General features: G+C 46.7%; 1 protein-coding gene across 3 annotated transcripts in view; it reads right to left on the bottom strand.

Moving 5' to 3' along the window:
• Positions 1-24,985, bottom strand: part of PACC1 (proton activated chloride channel 1) — a 37,888-nt gene that overhangs the window by 4,364 nt on the left and 8,539 nt on the right. For 2 of the 3 annotated variants that reach the window (XM_026001078.2, XM_072733317.1), the window contains exons 3-6: positions 8,301-8,510; positions 6,793-6,944; positions 1,983-2,125; positions 646-790 (exon numbers count right to left, since the gene is read on the bottom strand). In XM_026001078.2, the coding sequence (XP_025856863.1) occupies positions 646-790; positions 1,983-2,125; positions 6,793-6,944; positions 8,301-8,510 (650 nt within the window). The remainder of the gene's footprint in view (positions 1-645; positions 791-1,982; positions 2,126-6,792; positions 6,945-8,300; positions 8,511-24,985) is intronic. The other variant, XM_072733319.1, reaches the window with a different exon arrangement.

Genomic DNA, 24,985 nt, shown 5'->3' with positions numbered 1-24,985 from the left:
TGTTCTGTTACACACTTTTCAAAGTATTCAGAAATAGAAAAAGGAGGAGATAAAGAAATTAACACAAAAAGAAAGCTAGTGGGCAGCCCGGGTGGCGCAGCGGTTTAGCGCCACCTTCAGTCCGGGGTGTGATCCTGGAGACCCGGGATCGAGTCCCACGTCGGGCTCCCCGCATGGAGCCTGCTTCTCCCTCTGCCTGTGTCTGTGCCTCCCTCTCTCTCTCTGTGTCTCTCACAAATAAATAAAATCTTTAAAAGAAAAGGAAGCAAGCTAGTATTTGCCCCAAGCATCTCAGTGGATCCTCCTGTGCACAGCACAGCACTCCAGAGGCCCGGTACCTGGTCTCTCTTCCCTGCAAATCACCGATCTTCCATGCGGCCTCTGAAGGCCAAGGTCATGGGCTTCATGGGTGGGGGGTCAGTCACCTGCTCCTTCAAGTGGGGCATCTCTGTTTGGCCCACATGTTTGCTGAGGACCGACGGTGGCCCAGGGAAGGGGGTGCAGAACACGTCTCCCCCCAGGCACGGGGCCCCTGCTCACTGTGAAGACTGCCCAACGCTCATCTCTTCTGCACAGCTTCTCTCCCTGCCCCCGGGGCCAAGGGTGGAAGGGGCCGGCCCGGAGCGCAAACCCAGCGCCACCTACCTCCTGCCGGAACTCCACCGCTTCCCGCCCGTCCTCCTCCTTGGTCTTCACCAGGGACATCTTGACCCAGGTGCGGAAGCCCCCGGAGAACTTCCAGCTGGAGTAGGCGCTCTCACAGGCCTGCATGAAGCCCACCCTGTCTGGGCTTGGAACACAAAGAAAGGGCCACGTGAGGCCGGACGGCAGGATTCAAACTCCAGCCCTTGCTTCCAGCCGGTTGCTTGGCTGGCACCGCCAGGATGCTGCCCACTTCCTGCTTCCTTTCCAGGCTCTGCTTCTTGGTTTTCATACGGAGGGAGAGTTGTCACCCACCTGGAGGGTGGGGGAGTCCCTCCTCCCAGAGCGCTGGCCCCGTGCCTGCGGGTGCGTCGGCCAGCCTCACGACTCTGACCTCGGTGGCCCCGAGGAGCCTCGCCGGCCTGCCAGCCTCCTCTGGGAGGCCCAGTAGGGGACCACACGGACACCCGTGGCATCAGCCCAGCCAACACCTCCCCCAGGGGGATCTGGGCGTCACACAGAGCAGAAGAGACCACGGCAGAGGCTGCAAGCTCTGAAATGGAAGGATGGAGCAGCAGGATGTGAGCCAAGGGGAGGTGGTCCTTGGCCACAGCCAGGGGAGCGGCCCCTCCTCCGTGGTGACGGCCACCTGCCTTCCCTTAAATGGAGCCCTGGGCTCTGAGGGACCTGAGGCAGGCGGGCTCGGGGAACATGCAGAGAACGCTCCCAGTCCCAACGAGCACTCGGCCCCAGAGAGGGCACCAGCGTGTCCCCCAGGCAGACAGGCACTTTCATCCCCATATTAAACACACTCGACAGGGATCCCTGGGTGGCTCAGCGGTTTAGCACCGCCTTCGGCCCACGGCATAATCCTGGAGACCTGGGATCGAGTCCCACGTCGGGCTCCCTGCATGGAGCCTGCTTCTCCCTCTTGCCTGTGTCTCTGTCTCTTTCTCTGTCTCTCTCTGTCTCTCTCATGAATAAATGGATAAAAATCTTTTTTAAAAAATAATTTTTTTTAAAAGATAAATGAATAAAAACATGCAACAAACCCACACTGAGCCCACACTGCCCCTGACACCGCAGGGGAGACCTGGCCGGAACTCAGGGGGCTCACAAGGTCCCAGCAGCGACAGGACCAAGCCTCTCTGCCTGTGGGTCCCAACACTCACCACCCAGATCTGCTTCGCTTTGTGAAGCCGGGTTTCCCGGAGCAGCTGAGCTCCGGGTCAGTCCCCAGGCCCAGGGGTCACCTCCGCCCCAGCCCCTGCCCTGCCCTGGGATGTGCGAGCTGGAACGGGACTGTGCACGGCAGGCCCGCTGCGGACTTGAAAGGCCACCTGTGCAGGAACTCCTGGAAAGACGAGAAGAGGAGGTAATCGATGGCACTGAAGTCCTCGCTACTCTCATTCAGGCGGAACTGGAGGAAGACCAGCTCCCGCTTCTTCACTTCCCGGGGCCCCTGCACAATCAGGGCGGATTTCTGCAGAGACAAAGGCCAGAATTAGCCCTGGGGGAGCCCAGGGTGCTGTGCTCCTGCCCCCCACCCCTACCTTTGTGAGACCCCCTCCCGCCCCAGACACAGAGTGTGAGTGGAAAGCTGCTCGCCCCGCAGACCCCAGACGAGCACAGGCCACACCGACCATCCCCTGCTCTCTCCTCTCACCTCTCCAGCTCACCAGAGCTGAGAGCCATTGGCCTCCGTCCACTTTTCTCAGTGGCTCCCTGCACTAGGGGGCCCTTTACTTAGGATGCTGGTGGCTCAGTCGGTTGAGCATCTGAATCTTGATCTCAGGGTTGTGAGATCGAGCCCCGAAGTCAGGCTCCCTGTCTGAGATTCGTTCTTTCTTTCTCAAATAAATAAATAAATAAATAAATACAAAGGATGCCAGCTTACATCCATTGCACATACAAATGTTCTCTTCCAGTCTGTCGCTTTTCCATTACCTTTGCTTCTAATGCCAGTTGTTACATGAAGCTTTAAATTTGATACAGTAGTATCTGTAGATATTTTTCTGTGTGGCTTCTGGGTTTTTGTTTGCCAAGGAAAACCAGTATGACATCAACGTTCTGTATTTCTTTTTTTTTTTTTTTTTGAGAGAGAGTGCGTGTGTGCCCTTGAGAGAGCGTGGTGGGGGGTAGAGGGAGAGATTCCCAAGGGGGCTCCCCACTGAGCCCCACCCCAACACCCTGAGATCATGACCTGAGCTGAAACCAAGAGTCTGACACTTTTAACGGACTGAGCCACCCGGGTGCCCCTCTCTCCTATATTTCTTTGTAACACTTAAACTTTTTTTACCTTCAGACGCTTTATAGGCCCCACTTTCAGTTTTATATCTGGTGTGAAATAGGGATCTACCTTCCACTCCCCAGACAACAAACAGAAGAGGGTTTGATCCCCGCGGGTTTACATTGTCCCGCCACGTGTCCCAGCAAGTCCCCCCCATGGCGCCGCTCCCCGTCCCCAAACCCGACGGGGTGATAATATTGTACACGTGCTCTTCTGAAAGTACTTTTTAAAAACTAGATTGTTAAATTCCTTGAAAAAACCAACTGGGACTTTTAACTGATGAGACTGGATTTAGACATTAATTTGGAAAAAAAAACCTTTACATCAATAACTTTTATAAATGCTCTGCAGGTATTTGAAGAGGCACAAAGTGCTACCCACACACTCACTCTACACTTCCAAACTGTGCTGTTCACTTTTTATCCTTTCTCCTTTGTGTCTATTTCATCTGTGGACGTGGGAGAGAAAAGTGCGAATTTAGTCACCCTTTAAAGGCAACAGGTATTTTTTATTTCTAACAGGTTCTGCCTAAAATATACTAATGGAATGCTCTTTTGCACATCAAGAGTTCTGACTGTTAAATCACAGTGGAGAGTCCTACCTTCTTCGCTCCGTCTCACACGCCCCTCCTGGACCCCGCGCCCGGTACAGTCTAACGCCGCCCCTCACTTTTCCTGCCGCGTGTTGCATTTTCCCGAGAGATCTCTGTCCATTTTACTTTCCACCTTTCCGTGACAGGCCGAGCGGCCGAGGATGCTAACTGTTCCCACTTCCTCCCAGGGAACTAGAACCACTTCCCCAATCCCAAGTTTTCCCAGAACGGCCACCCCCCTGGAGCCTCATTTCTGCCCCAGCTGCGGCCACGTGAGGAGGTTCCCGGAACGTGCACCGGGCCCGTCACACAGGGCACCCTCCCGGGGCAGGCCCCGGGACCACACCCTGGGGACGGCAGTGACAGGGGCCATCGCTGGCCACCTGCCCCTGGTGCCCACCACCTGCACGTCCAGAAACACGCTGCCCTCTGGTCTCAGCCGCTGTGTCTGTTCTGGGCTTTTCTGCACAGCAGCTCGGCCCATTCTCTGCCCAACGCACGAGCTGTTTTCTGGAACTGGAACATTCCAGGAACAAAGTGAGAGAGGCAAGGGCTTAACATCTGGACCCTGGGAGTGCGGCCAGCGGTGGGGACGGGACCGGGTCCCACAGGCTGGGAGGGCGGTGGCCTGAGCAGTGGCAGAGCACAACGTGCTACCTGATGAGGGCACGACAGGGGCGGGGAGACCTGGAGGCTGGCAGAGCAGGAGCGGAGGCCCTGCTGGGCGGCTCCACGCGGCCGCGCCCGCTGCCAAGGGCCTGGGGCCTACCCACCACCGAGGCGCCTACCGGAGCAGGACAGCGGCAAGCCAACCTCCAACTCCGGGCGGTGGGGCTGGAAATGCTGGAAATGGGGGTCGAGGTGGGGGGTGTATTTTCTTGCGTCCACTCCAGGCTCAGCCCCGGAGGACCTCCACCAGGCACAACCTGCCAGCGGCCACGGCCAGGGGCCACGGCGGGCACAGGCGCCTCCAGCAAGGTGTTCCCTGGGTGCTTGCAGGGGCAGGACCTGCCGCAGGCCGCCCCCAACAGCCTCACTGGGGGGGGGCACTCCCCTCCTTCCCCGCTGGAGCTCTCCTGCGCTTCCCTGCCCCTCCCACTCCTCCACGGCCATGGGCTTGGGGACACCTGGCACCCAGAGAGGACAGGACTCCTCCCAGTTCATGGCTGCAGAGACCAACCATCACCCTGAGCTGGAGGCGGGAACTGCCTTCCATGTAGTTCCCAAAGGAACAACTCTCCTTTTGTGCCCTTATTTCAGGGCTGTTTGTAGTATTTAGTGAAATGACATCCCAAGGGCGCAGCCTGGGTGGCTCAGCCACTTAGCGCCGCCTTCAGCCCAGGGCCTGATCCTGGAGACCCGGGATCGAGTCCCACATCGGGCTCCCTGCATGGAGCCTGCCTCTCCCTCTGCCTGTGTCTCTGCCTCTCTCTCTCATGAATAAATAAATAAAATCTTAAAAAAAAAAAAAAGTACAAGTGGCACAAAGGGGCCTGGATTGAAGGTCAGGGGCTCAGGGGCAGCGCGGCTCAGCTGGGGCACCAGAAGAGGGGTCCCCAGAGAGCCCGCGCACAGCCGGGGCCCAGCTACGCGCCCCAGGGCAGCCAGCAGGAGCCGGGACCCCGCTCGGCGCTTCCAGGCTCCATCCACTCTTCCTTACACTCTAAAACCTCCTTTCCTCTTCATTTACACCAGCACCTGGCCCCCTGTTCCGGAGGCCGTCCGTCTGTCCGTCCGTCCATCCGGTCCTATCCGTCGATGCTGCTGGCTTCACATGCAAGTGTCTAGCCAGCCTTCGTTCCCCATTCCCACTGCTGGCGGCCGGGCCGGGGTGCCTAGCCTGGGTGTGGGGTGCCGGTGCCCCCCCAGCAGTTCGCGCTTGGCCTGCGCTCGCCTGGGGCTGATGGGCCTTGGCAGTGGGCAGGGAACCCCAGCAGGTGTTCCTCTTCTGGGAAGAGACTCCCCCCAGCACCTGTCGCCCACTCCACCACGGAGGCCCCAGGCCAAGGCCTGCTCCGTCTCCCTCTGCTGCCCCAGCGCCCAGGCAGGGCCCTCCCTGGACTACACAGAGAATGTTCTTACCCAGACGCCAACGCTCTCCCTGGCAGCTCTGGGCACCCTGGGAGGGCAGGAAGCACGGCAGGTCCCGCCATGAGGCGGTCTGGTGACAACTGTCCCGTGATGACGGCCCTGCGCAGGGCCCTGCCCTCTGAGCACGCCGACACAGAGCTGGGAGCCGCAAGGAAGGCTTTCGCCTCTACCAAAGCGTCTCCTGCGCCTGTTTTAGGGTGTGGGATTTCTCTGCTCTGTTTGCTCGGTCCACCCGACCCGATTTACATCTCACACCAGTTCAAAGTATCTCATCCAGTGGCGGAACCTGTGGTGGCTTTGTGGGGCATCACAGCAGCTTTATTTTACTCTAGTTGCTGCAGGAGAGGAATCATTTCAACCGGATCTCAGGAGGAAGCCTCGAAGGCACATCAACAGAACCATCTCGGCCGGACTCTCAACCTCAGACCCACCCCAGGAGCACGCGTGGCTGCACACCAGCCGTTGTTCTGTCCGCAGCTCCGCCTCCCGCCGCTCCTGGGGGGCACCTGACCCTGCGGACACTGTGCACAGACACACGTGCAGCACGCGGCCTCCTCCACCGGGACACCCTTCCTTCCTCTCTTTAATCCAGAAAACCTTTACTCAGCCCCATTCGATCCTTTCTGAAACAAGGATATGGGGTGCAAGAGAGAAGGTGTAAATAAATATAAAATTCCTTTCCTGCCTTCAAAACCCTGTGCAGGTGCCGCCATGGCCGGGGACCCTTGTTCCCAGACGGGATTCTTTATGTTGGCATATTTATTTCAAAACACGGATTCTCAGATCCCCCTCCTGCCCGGCCCATCCCCAGGAGGAACGATTCGGTTGGCCCATGTGGAAGCTGGAAAGCTTTATTTTGCAAACCTACCCTGGCAGTTCTGTTGGGCACTCGGGTATAGGACTCGCTTAACTACGTCACACTGGCCTCACGCCGCGGCCCTTCGTCCGTCCATCAAGGACAGGCTCTAACCACGCTGTCAGGAATCCCTGAGGATCACTCAGAAAATGCTGAAGCCCTCACAGCCCTTCCTGGTGCAGGTCAGCCAGCCGTGGCCATGACTCCACACGGGACAGGCTCACAAAGGGAGTGAGTCACCCCGCAGCAGGAAGAAGACTGGAGCCCACGGGCCATGGCACTGCCATGGGGCACAGGGTGGCACAGGGCGACGGGAGTTACCAGGGTCTGGTTGGAGAATGGGTCCGGGTAGTTGATCCTCTGGGTGGTGCAGTTCATGTCGCCCGGCTGGCCAGGGCTCCTCAGGGGTGGAATGACCTCGTAATGGTGCTTGCAGCTGAGCAACTGGGCCTGACCCGGGTACAGAGCAATCCCTCGGGGGCACAAAGGGAGGAAAGGGAGTGTCAGAGTCACGGTCCCTGATCGCACCCCTCAAATTACATCACACGCTCTTTTCACACCCACCAACAACCCAAGTTCAAGACTCCCTACTCTAACGATAGACACAATCCCCTTCCCAGAAGGCCCCTCTCCTGGCTTGTGGTGCAGCCTCCCTGGTGCCTGCATCAAACCCCACCCTCCTTCGCAGTCCTGCTCGGCACACCCGAGGGTGCCTCAGTGACTGAACCTGGCAGCGCCAGCCCACTGGCACCACCGCCCACCTGCGGATTCACTGGGAGAGGCCCTCACTGTGGTACTGCCCACATCTCACCTTGCCTCTCACCTCCTGCTCTGATCAGGGGCCCCAGGTGTGCAAGTCACACCCCAACGGTCCCTCCCTTCCCCCACCCCCAGCACCTCATTCAAGGCTCTACTGATGGCACCTGTCCAACCTCCGTGGCAGAAACAGGTGATAGCAGCACGTGGCACCAGGCACAGGCACAGCTCAGAGAGGCCCAGAGATCAGAAGAAGAAAGTAAAACCCACTGATAAAGGGACCAGAGCAGACACACAGAGAAGAGGGACAAATACAAGATAGGCCAAGATGGGCAAGGAAGCTGCAGGCAGCACCCTTTCCAGAAGCCCAGGCAAAAGGCACCTGGGCCTCTGGCTTTGCCCTGTGGGCAGGCCATGCAGAGGGAGACTCAGGCTCCCTGTGGGCAGAGCCCATGCACACAGCAGGTGGGCACAGCCGGAGGCCTCAGAGCCCAGGCCTGCTGGTTCTCGCCCACACTTCCAGAGCCCAGTGCCAGCCTCACCCTAGAGCAGAGATGACCGCCTCCTCAGGGACTGGCCTCCCACTGGGCCAGGAAAGGTAGGGAGCCCCCTACCCCTAGGGAGGGCCCCAACACCTCTGATTGGCTTTACCTCCCCTGCCCCCTTTCACTCTCACTGCTCCTCATCACCGGCCTCTAGCTCCAGGCAGGCTAGACACGTCCTCTATAGAGATGCCCTCTGTCTCCCTATGCTCACCTTTGCTCCCGCTGATCCCCCTTCCAGAAAAACTCTCCCCTCATCTATCAAAGCCCCGCTCACATCCTACCTCTGACCTAAGCCTTCCCTGCCCACCCCAGTTATGCAGTGACCGGGCCCCATCCGCCCCTCTGCCGGGCACAGGACACTCTCTGCTGGGTACAGACGGCAGCTCCCCGGGTGTGGATTCTACACCTAGACTGTGCTCGGGGTCCTCTGCCTCTGAGGTGCCCAGCCCAGTGTGGGAGGACAACGGGGCTCGTTGGTAAGCCGACGCCCAGACCTGGGCCCCGATGCCCGTCCGGGGCAGGCTCTACCTGGGGCGTCATAGCGATCCACCTCCTTGTAAGACACCGACATGACAGGGTGCTTGAGCTTCTCACGGAAGTCGGTGATGGTCTGGTAGACCAGGAAGACGGCCACCGCCATGAGCAGCAGGTAGATGAAGATGAGCAGGACCGAGAAGACGTTCTTCAGGCAGGCCTTGCTGAAGCGGAGGCTGCTGGAGGCGGACTCGCTGTCCAGGCCTGAGCGACAGCATCACACGGGTGACCTCCAGGCCCTCCACCTGCTTTACCGAGGAGGCGAGGCCACCCGCAAGTCCCACCTTCCCACCTCAGCCCCCTCCCCCGAACCCTAAGGCATGGTGGGGTCGACTTGCACTGTGCACTTCCTGTGCCAGAAAGGGGGCTCCAAGTGCAAGGAGACAGTTCCTCTCTTTAAGAACCTCCCAACTGGAAGACAGAGTTCCAGTCCAAGAAGGAAACCAGCCCCAACCTACTTTTCTGGCCTGGTCCCTTCCCACCCCGCTCCACTCCCCCAGCCCCTCCTGCTCCAGCTGTGCTAAAGGACTTTGTGTGTGTGTGTCCCCCGCCCTGCGTGCAGATCCCCCCTCGGCCCTGGGCCCCTCCACATCTGCCGTCCCCATGCTTGGCCTGAAGCACTCTTCTTCCCCAGCTGACTCCTGACTCATACTTCGGGCTCTGGTCTAGAAAGGCCTTTCCTCAGGAAGCCTTCCCTGACCCATAAACTGAAGCCAAGCAGAGGGGCCTCGAGAGAAACCAAACCTGCCAACACCTTGATCTCGGATTCCCAGTCTCCAGAACTGAGGAAAAAAAAATTCTGGTGTTTAGGCTGCCCAACCTGGGGTACTTCGGTAGGGCTCCCCCAAGCCTGAGACATTCCCATGGGCTCCCTGCGCTGTCTCTATTCCTTGCTGAAACTGGCGCTCCCCAGGGGAAGAGCTCTGTTCCCTCCACAGCGGCTACGCCCAAGGCTGAGGAGACGTGTGAGTTTAAGTTCAAAAAGGTAGGGGATCCCTGGGTGGCTCGGTGGTTTAGCACCTGCCTTTGGCCCAGGGCGCGATCCTGGAGTCCCGGGATCGAGTCCCGCGTTGAGCTCCTGGCATGGAGCCTGCTTCTCCCTCTCCCTGTGTCTCTGCCTCTCTCTCTCTCTCTCTCTATCATAAATAATAAATAAATAAATATAAAAAACAAAAACAAAGGTACACGCTCGGCTTCTGGCTTCCAACAACGACCCTTCTACAGACAACAATTACAGAATTAAGACAAAAGCCTTAAAAATCATGTGAAGGCACTGGAGAATGACCAAAAACAGGCAGAAAGGAGAAGCATCCATCTTTGAAGGAAAAAAAACTGCACCTGATCAGATTTATAAATTGGCATGTTTTTGCCTGAGGGTGCTCACCATCCGCATGAGGCAGAGCAGTCAGAGTTAAGGGGAACCTTGAAAGGGATGGGGAAGGTGAACCTGCAAATCTGCAAATAAAATAGGTTTAAATTCTTGGCTGGAGACACCAGAGGACCCAAGAAAAAAAGCAGCAGCTGGAAACTAGAAGAAGCGAGAGGAGATTTCAGCTGCTGCTAATATAGGGAACCTAGGAGTTTGGAACTTGAGTCTCATAACATTAACTACCTGCTAAGACAAAAATCCTTCAGAGGCTTGTAACAGAATCCAGAATCTCCATGATGTACCAGCATCATGTCTAGTGTTGAATGAGAAATCACTAGGCATGCAAAGAAACAAGAAAACGTGACCCAGGTATGCCTGGGTGGCTCAGTTGGTTGGGTGTCTACCTTTGGCTCACGTCATGATCCCAGGATGCTGGGATCGAGTCCCACACTGGGCTCTCTGCTCAGCGGGAAGTCTGCTTCTCCCTCTGCCTGCTACCCTGTCTACTTGTGCCCTCTCTAATAAATAAATAAAATTTAAAAAAAGAAAAGAAAAGAAAAGAAAAACGTGACCCATGCTCAAGGAAAAAAGTAGTCTATAGAAAACCAAAGCCAAGATTACTCAGATGTTGCAATCAGCAGACAGGAACTTCATAGCACTTGAATGAGCTAAAGAAAAATATATAGATACGGAACAGACAAAGGGAAAATAGAGAAATGGAAATTATAAAAAAGAACCAGGGACACCTGGGTGGCTCAATCAAGCATCTACTTTTGGCTCAGGTCATGATCTCAGGGTCCTGGGATCAAGCCCCAAGTTGTGCTCCCTGCTCAGTGGGGAGCCTGCTTCTCTGTCTTCCGATGCCCACCCCCACTCATACTCTTTCTTGCTATTTCTCTCTCAAACCAATAATTTTTTTTTAAAGGACCAAATGGAAATTCTAAAGCTGGAAAGCAAATGAAATGAAAAATGCACTGCACTGTCTTAATAGCAAAAGAAGCCAGAAAAAAGAGTCAGTGTATTTGAAGTTAAATGAACAGAAATTAACCAATTTGAAAAAAATAAGCAAAACTGGAGGAAAAAATGAACTAGATAACTGTGCAACAATATCCAGCAGTCTAACAACATGTAACTGAAGAGAGAAAATGGGTCACAAAGAGTATTTGAAAAAAATCATGGCCCAAACATCCCAAAACTAGAGGAAAAAAAACATCAATTTGCAGATCCCAGAATCTCAATACATGCCAAGCAGAATAAATAAGAAACCACTTCTAGGCAAATCATTGTCTAATGCAAAAGCAAAGTTAAGAGAAAAAAAAAATCTTGAAAGCAGGGCAGCCGGGATGGCTCAGTGGTTTAGCGCCGCTTTCAGTCCAGGGCATAATCCTGGAGTCCTGGGATCGAGTCCCATGTCGGGCTCCCTGCATGGAGCCTGCTTCTCCCTCTGCTGTGTCTCTGCCTCTCTCTCTCTTTGTCTCTCATGAATAAATAAATAAAAATATTTTTTAAATAAAATAAATAAAATCTTGAAAGCAGCAGAAAAAAAAAGACATTATATGCAGGATATTATATCTAACGATAAGTAACTTTTGATCAGAAATGATGGAGGCCAAAAGGCAATGGAACATCTTTAAAGGGCTGGAAGAAAAAAAATTTGTCAACCCTGAATTAAAGTCCAGCAAAACTTAACCTTCAAAAAATGAAGGTGAAATAAAGACATTTACAAACAGGGCAGCCCAGGTGACTCAGTGGTTTAGTGCTGCCTTTGGCCCAGGGTGTGATCCTGGAGACCCAGGTTCAAATCCCACATTGGGCTCCTTACATGGAGCCTGCTTCTCCCTCTGCCTGTGTCCCTGCCTCTCTCTCTCTCTCTCTCTCTCTCTCTCTCTCTCTCTGTGTGTCTCTCATGAATAAATAAATAAAATCTTTAAAAAAAAAGATATTTTCAAACATAAAAGCTGAGAGAATTCATTGCCAATAGATCTGCACCACAATTCTCACTAAAGAAATTCTGAAAGCCAAAGGGAACTAACACTAGATAATAACTCTCAAACGTACAGGAAGGAATAAAGATCACTGAAATGCTAAACAGGTGGGTATATATAAAAAGCTATGTCTTTTTAAAACATAAGACTTTCTAAAGCAAAAATTATATAACAATATGATATGGTTTATAACTTGCAGGAATGAAGAAATGGAGAAACAAAAAATACATGCAACGAAGAGAAACCAGCAGAATGGTAGAACCAAATCCAACCATATCGATAATTCCATTAAATGTAAAGACACTGGGACCCTGGGTGGCTCAGCAGTTAAGCGTCTGTCTTCGGCTCAGGGAGTGATCCTGGAGACCCGGGACCGAGTCCCACATCAGGCTCCCTGCATGGAACCTGCTTCTCCCTCTGCCTGTGTCTCTGCCTCTGTCTCTCTGTGTATCTCTCATGAATAAGTAAGTAAAATCTTTAAAAAAAAAAAAAAAGTACAATCTCTATAAATAAATAAATAGATAAAATAAATAAATAAATAAAATAAATGTAAAGAGACTAGAGGAGGGGCCAAGATGGCAACATAGGAAGACTTTGAACTCCTGTCCTCCCATGTCACGCCAATTCCACACCCACATATAGAGCAATTCCTCCTGAAGAACTAATGGCTGATCGAATAGCTTTTGCACAACAAAAGAAAAGGGACCAACAGAGAAGGGCATGAAAGATGGGATAACAGTAACAACAGACACCCCTCCCCTGACACTGCAGACTGTAGTAGAGGGGGACCACACTGCAGAACCCTTGTGCAGATTTACCTGCCCTGGGGCAAACACACAAAAAAAGCTATGGTTTAAAATGTTTAAATGACTAAAGATGAAGGAAACCCATTCACTAACCCTACAGCATCTGACAAATGGTGGGGAAATTGCTAGAATCTTCTCTGGGGTCAGAGGTACTGGTGAGCACCACTGTTTACATTTCCCTTCCACCTTGGTAGCACAGATAAGAGCAGAGGCTGGATGCTCTAGCCTGTCTACTACCTCAGTGAGACTTGGATCCCTGGCCCACACCAGCTCTAGCCATATTCCCAAGGTGCCCCCCAGCCACATCTACCCAAGCACCGGCTGACCCACCAAGATGCCCCTGCGGAGAACACCTAGGGACCCCTAACTGGCACCCACTACAGCTTCAGTCAGCCAACCAAAGCTGCCAGGCACACACAGTCTATGCAGGTAAGTTCCTACACAAGGCTACTCTTTCAAAACAGGAGAGGTAGCTCTTTCACCTAATTCATAGAAACAAACACAGGAAGTCAAACAAAATGAGGAGGCATATAAACATGCTCCAAACAAAAGAACAAGACAAACCTTCAGAAAAAGAACTAAACAATGACAGAGATAAACAACCTACCTGATAATAGTCATAAAGAGACTCATCAGGCTTAAAAGAAGAGTGGAGGAACTCAGAAACTCAACAAAGAGATAGGAAATATAAAAAGAACTAGCCAGAGTTAAAGAATATAGTAACTGAAATGAAAATACAGGAGAGGACATCAACAATAGATTAGCAGATGCAGAACGGATCAGCAATCTGGAAGAAAGAATAATGGAAAGTACCCACTGAACAGCAAAAAGAAAAAAAATGTAAAAAAAAATATGGACAGATTATCAACAGATGAATGAATAAAGAAGATGTGGTATATATATATACAATGGAATACTATTCAGCCATCAAAAAATGAAACCTTGCCATGTGCAACAATGTGGATGGAACTAGAGGATATTACACTAAGTGAAATAAGTCAGAGAAAGACAATTATCATGTGATCTCACTCATGGAATTTAAGAAACAAAACAGAGGATCATAGGCTAAGGGAGGGGAAAAAATAAAACAAGACGAAATCAGAGCAGGAGACAAACCATAAGAGACTCTTAATCATAAGAAACAAACTGAGGGTCCCTGGAGGGGAGGAGGGTGGAGGGATAGGGTAACTGGGTGATGGGCATTAAGGAGGGAATGTGATGTAATGAGCACTGGGAATTATAGAAGACTGATAAATCACTGAACTCTACCTCTGAAATGAATAACACCTTAAATGTTAATTAACTGAATTTAATTTAAAAAAAAAACAAAATGGGATATAGCTGTCATAATATTAAAAATCTTAATTGAGGGGAGCCCCCGTGGCTCAGTGGTTTAGCACCACCTTCAGCCCAGGGCCTGATCCTGGAGACTCAGGATCGAGTCCCATATCGGGCTCCCTGCGTGGAGCCTGCTTCTCCCTCTGCCTGTGTCTCTGCCTCTCTGTGTGTGTGTGTGTCTATCATGAATAAATAAATAAATAAATTTTAAAAATCTTAATTAAAAAAAAAAGAAAATAGATCCTGTAACGGATCTCTGAGATAACATCAAGTATATTAACATTTGCATTATGAGGGTCCTAGAAGAAGAGAGAGAAACAGTGCAGAAAACTTATCGAAGAAATAATAGCTGAAAAGTTCTCTAACCTGGGGAAAGAAAGAGATATCTAGAGAGTCCCCAACAAGATGAACCCAATGAGTTCCATATCAAGACATTAAAACATCAAAGATTAAAGGTAAAGAGAATCTTAAAAAGAGCAAGAGAAAAGTAAAAAACTACTAACAAGGGAAACCCCATTAGGCTATTTTTGATAGCTGATTTTTCAGCAGAAACATTACAATGGCAAGATATATTCAAGTGCTAAAAGAAAAAAAAAAAAACTATGACCAAGGATACTCTACTCAGCAAAGTTATTATTCAGAATTGAAGGAGAGAGAAAAGTTTCCCAGACAAGCAAAATTTAAAGGCATTCATTACCACTACCTGGCCATTAAAGGGACTTCTTTAAGCAAAACAGAACATAACTAGAAGATTATGAAAGGAAAAAAATTCATGGGTGAAAGCAAACATATAGTAAAGATAGTAGATCACCTACAAAGCTAGTATAAAGGTTAAAAGACAAAAGTAGTAAAATCAATTTTTTTTTTAGTAAAATCAATTCTATCTAAAACATCAATGAAGGGTGTTACAACACAGAAAGATGTAAACTCTGACATCATATACAAAAAATGGGGGGAGTAAAAATTTAGTGCTTTTAGAATGCGTTCAAATTTAAACAACCATCAACTTAATATAGATTGCTATATACTCAGGATATCATATATGGGCCTCATGGTTACTATAAACTAAAAATTTGTGATACACACACAAAAATATAAAGAGAAAGGAATCTAAACAACACCAAGGAAAGTCACCAATCACAAGGGAAGAGAGCAAAAAAGAAGAGAAAAACTACAAAAAATCCACAAAACAATAAACAAAAAGGCAATAAATACATGCCTATCAATACTTTAAATGGTCTACATGCTCCAATCAAAAGACACAGGGCAACTGAATAAAGAAACAAGACTCATCTAATGCTGCCTACAAGAGGCTCACCCTAAACCTAAAGACACATAGAGACTGGAAGTGAATGGATGGGAAACACATTTACTATGCAAATGAAAGCAGGAAAAAAACCAAACACACACCAGAATAGCAATACTTCTATCAGATAAAATAGACTTTAAAACAAGACTGTGTAGCAAGAGACAACAAAGGCAACAAGAGGATATAATAATTGTAAATACCTATGTCAAACACAGGAGTACCTAAATACATGAAGCAAATATTAACGGACATGAAGAGAGAAACTGATGGTAATACAATGCTAGTTGGGCACTTTAACACCCCACTTTAACCAATGGATAGATCATCCAGGCAGAAAATCAATAAGGAAACAGTATCTTTAAACAACACTAGACCAGATAGACATAACAGATATATATAGAACATTCCATACAAAATCACCACCAATACACATTCTTTTCAAGCACACATAGAACATTATCCAGAAAAGATCACACTAGGTCACAAACCAAGTCTACATAAATTTAAGAAGACTAAAATCATATCAAGCATCTTTTCTGACCACAATTGTATGAAACTAGAGATCAATTAAAAGGAAAAAAAAACTAGAAAAAAGCACAAATACATGTAGGCTAAACAACAAATGAGTCAATGAAATCAAAGAGGATGGATACACACACACACTCACACACACACACCTGGGAACAAATGAAAATAGAAACACAACAGTTCAAAAATCTTTGGGATGTAACAAAGGCAGTTTTAAGAAAGAAGTTTATAGCAATACACGCCTACCTCAAGAAACAAGAATAATCTCAAAAACTTACCCCTACACCTGTAGAAACTAGAAAGAGGAACAAAGCCCAAAGTTAGTAAAAGGAAGGAAATAATAAAGATCAGAGCAGACATAAATTAAATAGGAACTAAAAAAATAAAAATAGAAAAGATCAATGAAACCAAGAGCTAGTTCTTTAAAGGATAAACAAAATTGATAAATCTTTAGCCAGATTCATCAAGAAAAAAAGGGCAAGAACTCAAAAGAACAAAATCAGAAATGAATGAGAAATTAAGATTGATACCACAGAAATACAAAGGACTATAAAAGACTAATACAAAAATTATACACCATCAAATTGGACGACCTAGGAGAAATAGATATAGAAACATATAATCTTCCAAGACTAAATCAGGAGGAAATAAACAATCTGAACAGATTTCTGTTCAGATTACCTTGACACCAAAACCAAAGACACTACCAACAAAAAGAAAATGATAGACCAATATTCCTGATGAATACAGATATAAAAATACTCAACAAAATATTAGCAAACCAAATTCAACAATACACTAAAAAGTTCATTAACCAAGATCAAGTGGGATTTATTCCAGAGGAATTTAACCATGGATGGTTCAATATCTGCAAATTAATCAATATGATACACCACATTAACAAAATGAAGGGTAAAAACCATATGATCATCCCAATAGATACAGCAAAAGCATTTGACAAAATTCAACATCCATACATGATAAAATCTCTCAACAAAGTTGGGTCAGGGGGAACATACCTCAACCTAATAAAGGCTATATATGACAAACCCACAACTAACATCATACTCAATAGTAAAAAACTGAAAGCTTTTCCTCTAAGATCAGGAACAAGACATTCTTGCCATTTTTATTCAACACAGAGTAGCAAGTCCTAGCCATAGCAATCAGATAAGAAATAAAAACCACCCAAATCAGTAACAAAGAAGTGAAACTGTCACTATTTGCAAATAACATGATACTATATATGGAAACCCTAAAGACTCCACTAAAAATCATCAGAACTAATGAATACAGTAAAGTTGCAGGATACAAAGTTAACATACAGAAATCTGTTGCATTTCTATACACTAATAACAAAGTAGCAGAAAGTGAAGTTAAGAAAATAATCCAATAAAATTTTTTAAAAAAAGCAATCCCATTTATGACTATATCAAAAAGAATAAACTACCCCAGGAGAAAATTTAACCAAGGAAGGGAAAGACTTGGTCCTCTGAAAACTACACAACACTGTTGAAAGAAATTGAATACCAAAAAATGAAAAGATAGCACATTTACGGGTTGTCAGAATTAATATTATTAAGAAGTCCATATTACCCAAAGCAATCTACAGATCCAATGCAATCCTTTTCAAAATACCAATAGTATTTTTCAAAGAACTAGAACAAATAATTCTAAAATCTGTATAGAACCAAAAAGACCATCAATAGGGCAGCCCGGGTGGCTCAGCGGTTTAGCGCCGCCTTCGGCCCAGGGTGTGATCCTGGAGACCGGGGATCAAGTCCCATGTCGGGCTCCCTGCATGGAGCCTGCTTCTCCCTCTGCCTGTGTCTGCCTCCCTCCCTCCCTCCCTCCCTCTCTCTCTCTCTCTCTCTCTCTCTATCTCATGAATAAATAAATAAAATCTTAAAAAAAAAAAAAAAAAGACCATCAATAGCCAAAGCAATCTTGAGAAACCACAAAGCTGGAGGTATCACAATCCCAGATTTCAAGCTATACTAGAAAACTATATAGTAATCAAAACGGTATCTGGCACAATATACAGACTCCTAGGTCAACAGAACAGAACAGGTAGCCCCAAATAAACCCATGTTTACATATGGTCAATTAATCTACAACAAAAGTGGCAAGAATATACAATAGATAAAAGACAGTCTCATCAACAAGTGGTGTTGAAAACACTAGACAGCTACAAGCAAAAAAAATAAAACCAGACCATTTTTGTACACCATACAACTTACATCATACACAAAAGTACACTCAAAATGGAATAGAGACCTAAATATATGGCTGGAAACTAGAAACTCGTAAAGGAAAACATAGTCAGTAATCTCTTGGATACTGGCCTTAGCAACACTTGTCTGGATCTGTCTCCTCATGTAACAGAAGCAAAAGCAAAAACAAACTATTGTGACTACATCAAACTAAAAAGCTTTTGTACAGCAAAGGAAACTAACAAAATGAAAAGGCAACCTACTAAATAATGATAACATTATTTGCAAAAGATATATCCAATAAATGGTTAATATCCAAAATGTATAAAGAACTAATTCAATTCATGTAACACACCCAAAAAATCAGATTTAAAAAATGGCAGAGAATCTGAATAGACAATTTTCCAAAGAAGACATCCAGATGGCCAAAAGACACATGAAAAGATGCTCAACATTCCTAATCGTCAGGGAAATGCAAATCAAAACCACAGTGAGATATCCCCTCACATCAGTCAAAATGAGTGGTACCAAAAATACAAGAAGTAAGTGTTGGCAAGGATGTGGAGAAAAAGGAACCTTCATGCACTGTTGGTGGGAAAGTAAGTTGGTACAGCCACTATGGAAAACAGTATGGAGGTTCCTCAAAAAATAAAAATAGAAGTACCATTCCACTACTGGATATTCACCCCAAGAAAACTAAAACACTAATTCAAAAAGATATGTGCACTCCTCTGTCTATTGCAGCACTGTGCCAAGATATAAAAACAACCCAAGTGTCTGGCAATAGATGAATGGATAAAGATGTGGAATATTACTCAGCCATTAAAAAGAATGAAATCTTGCCATTCACATGGACAGACGGACCTAGAGGGTATTATGCTAAGTGAAATTAAGTGAAAAACAAAACAAAACAGAAACAGACTCATAAATACAAAGAAGTTGAAGGTTGCCAGAGGGGAGAAAGGTGGGGGTGACAGGCAACATAGGTGAAAGGAACTAAGAGATTCAAACTTCAAGGCTTTCCGGCGATGACAACCTCCCAAGAACGTGCCTCTTGCAAATGACTTCCTCTATCCCTCCCTGGAAGAATAGAGAGGAGGCACAAGAAGCAGAGCCTGGTGCAGAGCTCTAATTCCTTCCTCATGGATATAAAATCACCACCATCTGTAGCCATGCACAAATAGCAGTTTTATGTATTGGCTGTCCTTTGCCAACCTATAGGGAAGAAAAGCAAAGCTTCCAGGATGCTCCTTCAGACAGAAGCATCACTAAAAGCAACTTGAATCAAAATGAGTGGAAGTGGAAAACCATCCCAATAAACACATTTTAAATTAAAAAAAAAAAAGGACACAAATTGCCAATTATAAAGTAAGTAAATTCTGAAGATGAGAAGTACAGCATAGAGAATATAGTCATTAATTTTGTAGTAACTTTGTATGGTGATGAATGGCAATTTATTGTGGTGAGTATTGTTGAACACTATGTTGTACACCTGGAACTAATATATTAGTGTACAACAAGGTCAACCATACTTCAACTTAAAAAATGTAAATGGACCAAACATTCCAATTAAAAGGCAGAGACTGTCAACCTGGATTAAAAACAAGACCTAACAATATGCTCCCTATAAAAAAAAAAAAAAAAAAAATGGACTTTAAATCCAAAGATAGAAGAGTATTTGCCCATAATTATTTCATTTTCTTTTATTTGAAAGCACAAAAGCAGGATCAGCACAGACTTATCATAGGGTTTTAGGTCAGAGAAAAGTAAGTCATTCATTTCATACTTCTACAAACATGCACTAACACCAACTCTGTGTGCAAGACTTTGTGCTAGGTGCTTCAGGGAGATACCAAGAGAGAACTGATGGTCTGTGCTAAAAGTGCCACAGAACTCAGAAGGACAGGAGGATGTAAACTGTGAGATTTCTTTGCTTGGGCTGAAGTATGGATGTAGGGGAGAAGGGCAGAGATCAGCCAAGGCTCTGTGGAGGTCACATAGCCCTGTGCCCAAAGCACCAGGAGGTTCTGACAAAGTAATAATTTGGTGTTCATTATTCAATTTATTTTCTGAACTGAAAGTCCAGATACCCAGTTGAGTGGTTAAAAGCATGAACTTTAGTCAGGGATCTGGACTCCAGCTCTGCTGCAGACCACTCTGAGACCCAAGACAAATTACTTAGTGCTCCTAAGCCTCACTTTCTTCATGTGAAAAGGAAATAATTATTTCAGTGTTATAGGATGTCTAAAAGGAATGAGAGAATGTTGCAAAATGCACTATATATATAGTGTTTGCTTAATGCATTAATGTTCCTAGAGAAATGGAATGTACCCTCTACCCCTCAAAAAACAAAGCCTTCAATGATGAAGATAGCAAAAATGAAGAGCACAGCACTACATACAGTCTCTTAATAATGATAAATTAGAAAAAAATAGGCCAAAGATAAAATGAAGGTGAGGCAGAAAACAGTATCTTTCACGTAGGAGGCATGTAATGTTTCCAGGTCCTTTTGATGACTGAATGACCCAAATAACAGAGGGACTAAAGTCTTACAGTGCTAACAGCTACCTTCCATCTGTAGAACAGCAGTGCACTGCAGGTATGTGAAACCATAAGGCAACTGGTGTGCCTTGCGATTCATGGCGGAATGCTTTAGAGTTTTTACATTACACAGAAGTGCAAGTTCCCAGAAGTGTCTATGAGGTTCCTTCGGGCAGTAAAGAGCAGGTGAGTGCAGGCAACAGCCACTGACAGCCACAAAGAGAAGTGAGGAACCAGGAAGCCCTAAGGAAGCCCCTTGGGCAGCTGAGCACGAGCCACCATGGATGGGGACAGCTCTAGTTCTCCAAGAGGAATGAAAGTAAGTCTCTTTTTGAACTTTCGTCTCTGATTCTACTTTTACCACTTTCTTACTGTTATTAGCGACAATGTCCATTTCTGCTCCCTGGTGGCTTCGCTACCTGCCTGCTCTCCATGTTTCTCTAGGACTTTGCTCCACTGCACCAGTGAATTCCCTCTCCCGGAGAGTATCCTGTATAGGGTGTCCTGTCACACACATCACAGGACACTGCTGTCCTTCAGACCTAGTCTCTTGCTGCTTCCCCTTAGCTCAGGCGCTGATTCCTGATCAGTCATGTGTAGCCGGGCTGCAGGGTCACAGGACTCAAGGTGTAGTGGCCTGTGTACACACGGACCTACTCATAGCTGTTGTGCCTGGAAGGCACTCCCAGTTCCCATGGCCCATGTGGGATCACAGGTTCACTTCAAGACTTTTTATATTTTTAAGTAATCTCCACACCCAACACGGGGCTTGAACTCAGAACCCCAAGACCAAGAGTCCCTACTGACTAGGTCAGCCAGGTGCCCCCCACAGGTTCACTTCAAAACATGGCAGGACTAGGTCAGCCAGGTGCCCCCCACAGGTTCACTTCAAAACATGGCAGGTCAAAGAACATTCCCTGTCACGAGCTGCTCATAACTGCGGGGTCAACAGGGATCAGTTTTCGACATCCAAGCGAGGTTTGAGAAAATCGTAAGACAAACTGAAAGAACTCTGAAGTGGCTGGTTTGGTGTATAACATCTGAATAGAATTTTTTTAAGAGTTGGCAGGGACCTAAAAGTCCATCTGGTCCAAACCCACTCTGTGCAGTGATCCAGGTCCCAGAGTCTATAACCAGCACAGAATAAAAGCCCTGGGGTCCCACCTTCTAGTCCGTGTTCTTTCCCTACACGGCAGTGAACATTAGTACTTAGTTCCAGTCACTAGCAATGACAAAAGGAGATCTGATTGAAAGAATATAACTTCATGCCAAGTAGAAGCTCAGGGCATTTTCAGGTAAACTGTATCCTTCATCCTGGCTAAACCATGCAATGAAGAGGAACAATAATGGGCATCTGTGGGCTGGTATTCACTCTATCATAAGCCACATAAACATGATTTGCAATGGTTCCACCTTCATGATGCCTTTGGTTAGGGAAAGAGATGAATCTCCCCCTACATCTTCTTGAAAATTCTAAAAAAACTAACTGAAGGCAGAAAAAGGTCACATGACAATTTGCATCCCTTGGATTTGCTTGGCAGAGCTACCTGGACAAATTACTCTCATGGGAACACTGTCCAAGTGCCTCCTCTGCGTCTCTCAAAGAAACCAAGGTGAGCTTCTCTACCACCTTTTCTTGATCCATGTAAATTAAATAAATTAATGTAAATTAAATAAAAACTGTAAAACTCTTTATCATCCACACATGCTGTGGCACTCCAATTCTGAAACAAGACACCATTATATGTTACCATTAAAAAAAAAAAAAAAAAGATGCTGGACATTTGAAAAAAATGTCCTATGCACTCTGCAGTCAGAAAAACCAAACACCGGCTTTCTGTGGCAAGCTGGAGAATTGTGTTTTAAAAGTATACATCCTTTTTAAAAAAAAAAAAAAAAAAAGATTTTATTTATTTATTCATGAGAGACAGAGAGAGAGAGGCAGAGACAGGCAGAGGGAGAAGCAGGCTCCATTGGGAGCCCGACGTGGGACTTGATCCTGGGACTCCAGGATCACGCCCTGGGCCCAAGGCAGACGCTCAACCACTGAGCCACCCAGGTGTCCCAAAAAGTATACACCCTTTATATGAATGCAAACCCATGACAGTAGGAAGTAAAAAATACAGGCGCCTGGGTGGCTAAGTCAGTTAAGTGGCTGCCTTTGGCTTGGGTTATGATCTTGGGGTGCTGGGATCAGGCCCCATGTTGAGCTCCCTGCTCAGCGGGGGAGTCTGCCTCTCCCTCTGCCCCTCCCACTTGTGCCCTCTTTCTCACCCTCTCAAATAAATAAAATAAAAATAAGTAAAATCTAAAAAAAAAGTCAAAAATAATGCACAAGATTTTCTTGCAAAAGGTAATCTAGGAGTTTTACAAAACCCATGACAGCACTCCTTCAAAAACCCAGACTTGCCTCAGAATGTAAGTCAGCCATCAAGGGGGTGTGTGATGAGTAATCCAACTGCTGAAAACCCAGTGGGACCTTTACTCACAGGAAGGGGGAACTGATGGTCTACTGTAACTCTGCAAAACTCTACCTTGCAAACAGCACGGGGATGCATCCTGAATGCAAAGAAGGAATGAACGGTTTCTCTCTTTTTTTTTTTTAATGATGTGGTCAGTTTGTTGTTATAGTGGGGTTTTTGAGATATGATTTACATACCATAAAATTTACCCCTTTTAAATGACTGTATTTAGTTTTTAGTATATTCATAAGGTGTGCAACCATCACCACTATGTAATTAGCAGAATGTTTTCATTACCCACAAAGAAACCCCATACCCACCAGGAGTCACTCCTCCTTCCTCCTAGTCCTTGGCAATCAATAACTGGCTTCCTGTTCTATGGATTTGCCTATTCTGGACAGTTCGTGTAAATGGAATCACTCAACACGTGACCTTTGGTGTCTGACTTCTCTCACCTAATATAACATTTTCAAAACTGATCCATGATGTAGCACACACATTGGTTCTTCATTTCTCTTTATTGCCAAATAATATTCCATTGTGTGACTATACCATTTTATTAATCCATTCATCACTTGATGAACCTCTGGGTTGCTTCCACTTTTTGGCTGCTATGAATAGTGCTGCCATGAACATTCATGTACAAGTTTTTGTGTGGATGTTTTCATTTCCCTTGGGTATATATACCTTGAAGTAGAATTGCTGGGTCACATGGTAACTCCATATTTGAACTTTTAGGAATTGCCAGACTATTTTCCACAGTAGCATATGCTGTGGCACTCCAATTCTGAAACAAGACACCATTACATCTCACCACTGAAATTTTTTTTAACCAATTTACATATCTACCAACAATCTACGAGGGGTCCTAATTTCTCTACATCCTCACCAAACCTAGTCCATCTGATTGATTGTAGCCATCATCATAGGCGTGAAGGCTACAGAACGATACATGTCTCCCTGCAGTTTAGATGTGCGTTTCCCTGATGATGAAAGACGTCAAGCATCTTTTCATGTGCGTATCAGTCATCTGTGTTGGAGAAACATATTCAGATTCTCTGGTCATTTTTCTACTTGGGTTGTCCTTTTATTATTGGATTATAAAAGTTCCCTGATCAGATCTATGATATGAAAGTCTCTCTCATCCTGTTAGGCTGTCTTTTCATTTTCTTGGTAGTATTCTTTAATGCACAAAAGTTTCTCATTTAAAAAAAAAAAAAAGTTTCTCATTTTGATGAGATCCAATATATTTTTTCCTTTGGTTGCTGATCTTCGTCAATTCTATTAATATACAGCTGTTTCCACGGAGAATGGACTACAATGACTAATTAGCCAAGTGTCTTCCTCAATTTTATTACAAATGTGATATAACAAACTGCTTATTCAGTTAGCATGTCTGCTCTCACTTCTCCCTTGGAAGAGAATAGGTGGTTGTGATTCGTTTGATGGAGAGGAAACAAATTGAGGCTTTCATATTATGGATTGGAATTATCCATCTCAGAGAGTAAAATTGGGAATATAATCCTGAACGTCCAGGTGCTTCACTTGAACTTCTGCTGCCCGATGTCAACAGGCCCGACATCCTAGTACCCTCCTGTCCTGCAGCTCCCACCTCCAGGCCCCCAACTAGGGCTCCGGCTCCACCCTCTCTTCTGGCCCCCCACTGTGACCATTCCCCAAGGTTATCTCCACAGCCAGCTCCCTCTATATGCCGTCCCTGGCTGTCTTCAAGGCTACTACTTTCACTAGGCCAGTCCTCACCTCCCTCTGCCCCTGGGCCCTACCAGCCCAGACACCTGCAGCACAGAAGCACCTTCTCTTCGAGCCACTGACCCCTCTGGGCTGTATGATGTATATCTATCTTCTCCCACTCACCAGGCTTCAAACCTCAGAATCTTCTTTGATTCTTCCTTCTCCCGCTCCCCCACATCAATGCCACCTACCAGAGCAGCCTCTGACCCAGCACGGTTCTCTCTCCACCCTAATCCAGCCCTAGGGCACTGCCATACTGTTCCTCCTTGAATTCTCGTTTCACTCCTGCTCCTCTGCTCCAATCCCATGGAATACTCCCTGCCACCTAAAGCCCTCCGTAATGTTACTCAATCTGTCCTTCCCACCTCATCTGCTT

Source organism: Vulpes vulpes, chromosome 13 (genome assembly GCF_048418805.1).
Source record: "Vulpes vulpes isolate BD-2025 chromosome 13, VulVul3, whole genome shotgun sequence".
Taxonomy (NCBI): domain Eukaryota; kingdom Metazoa; phylum Chordata; class Mammalia; order Carnivora; family Canidae; genus Vulpes; species Vulpes vulpes.
This window is presented reverse-complemented; position numbering and strand designations above follow the sequence as displayed.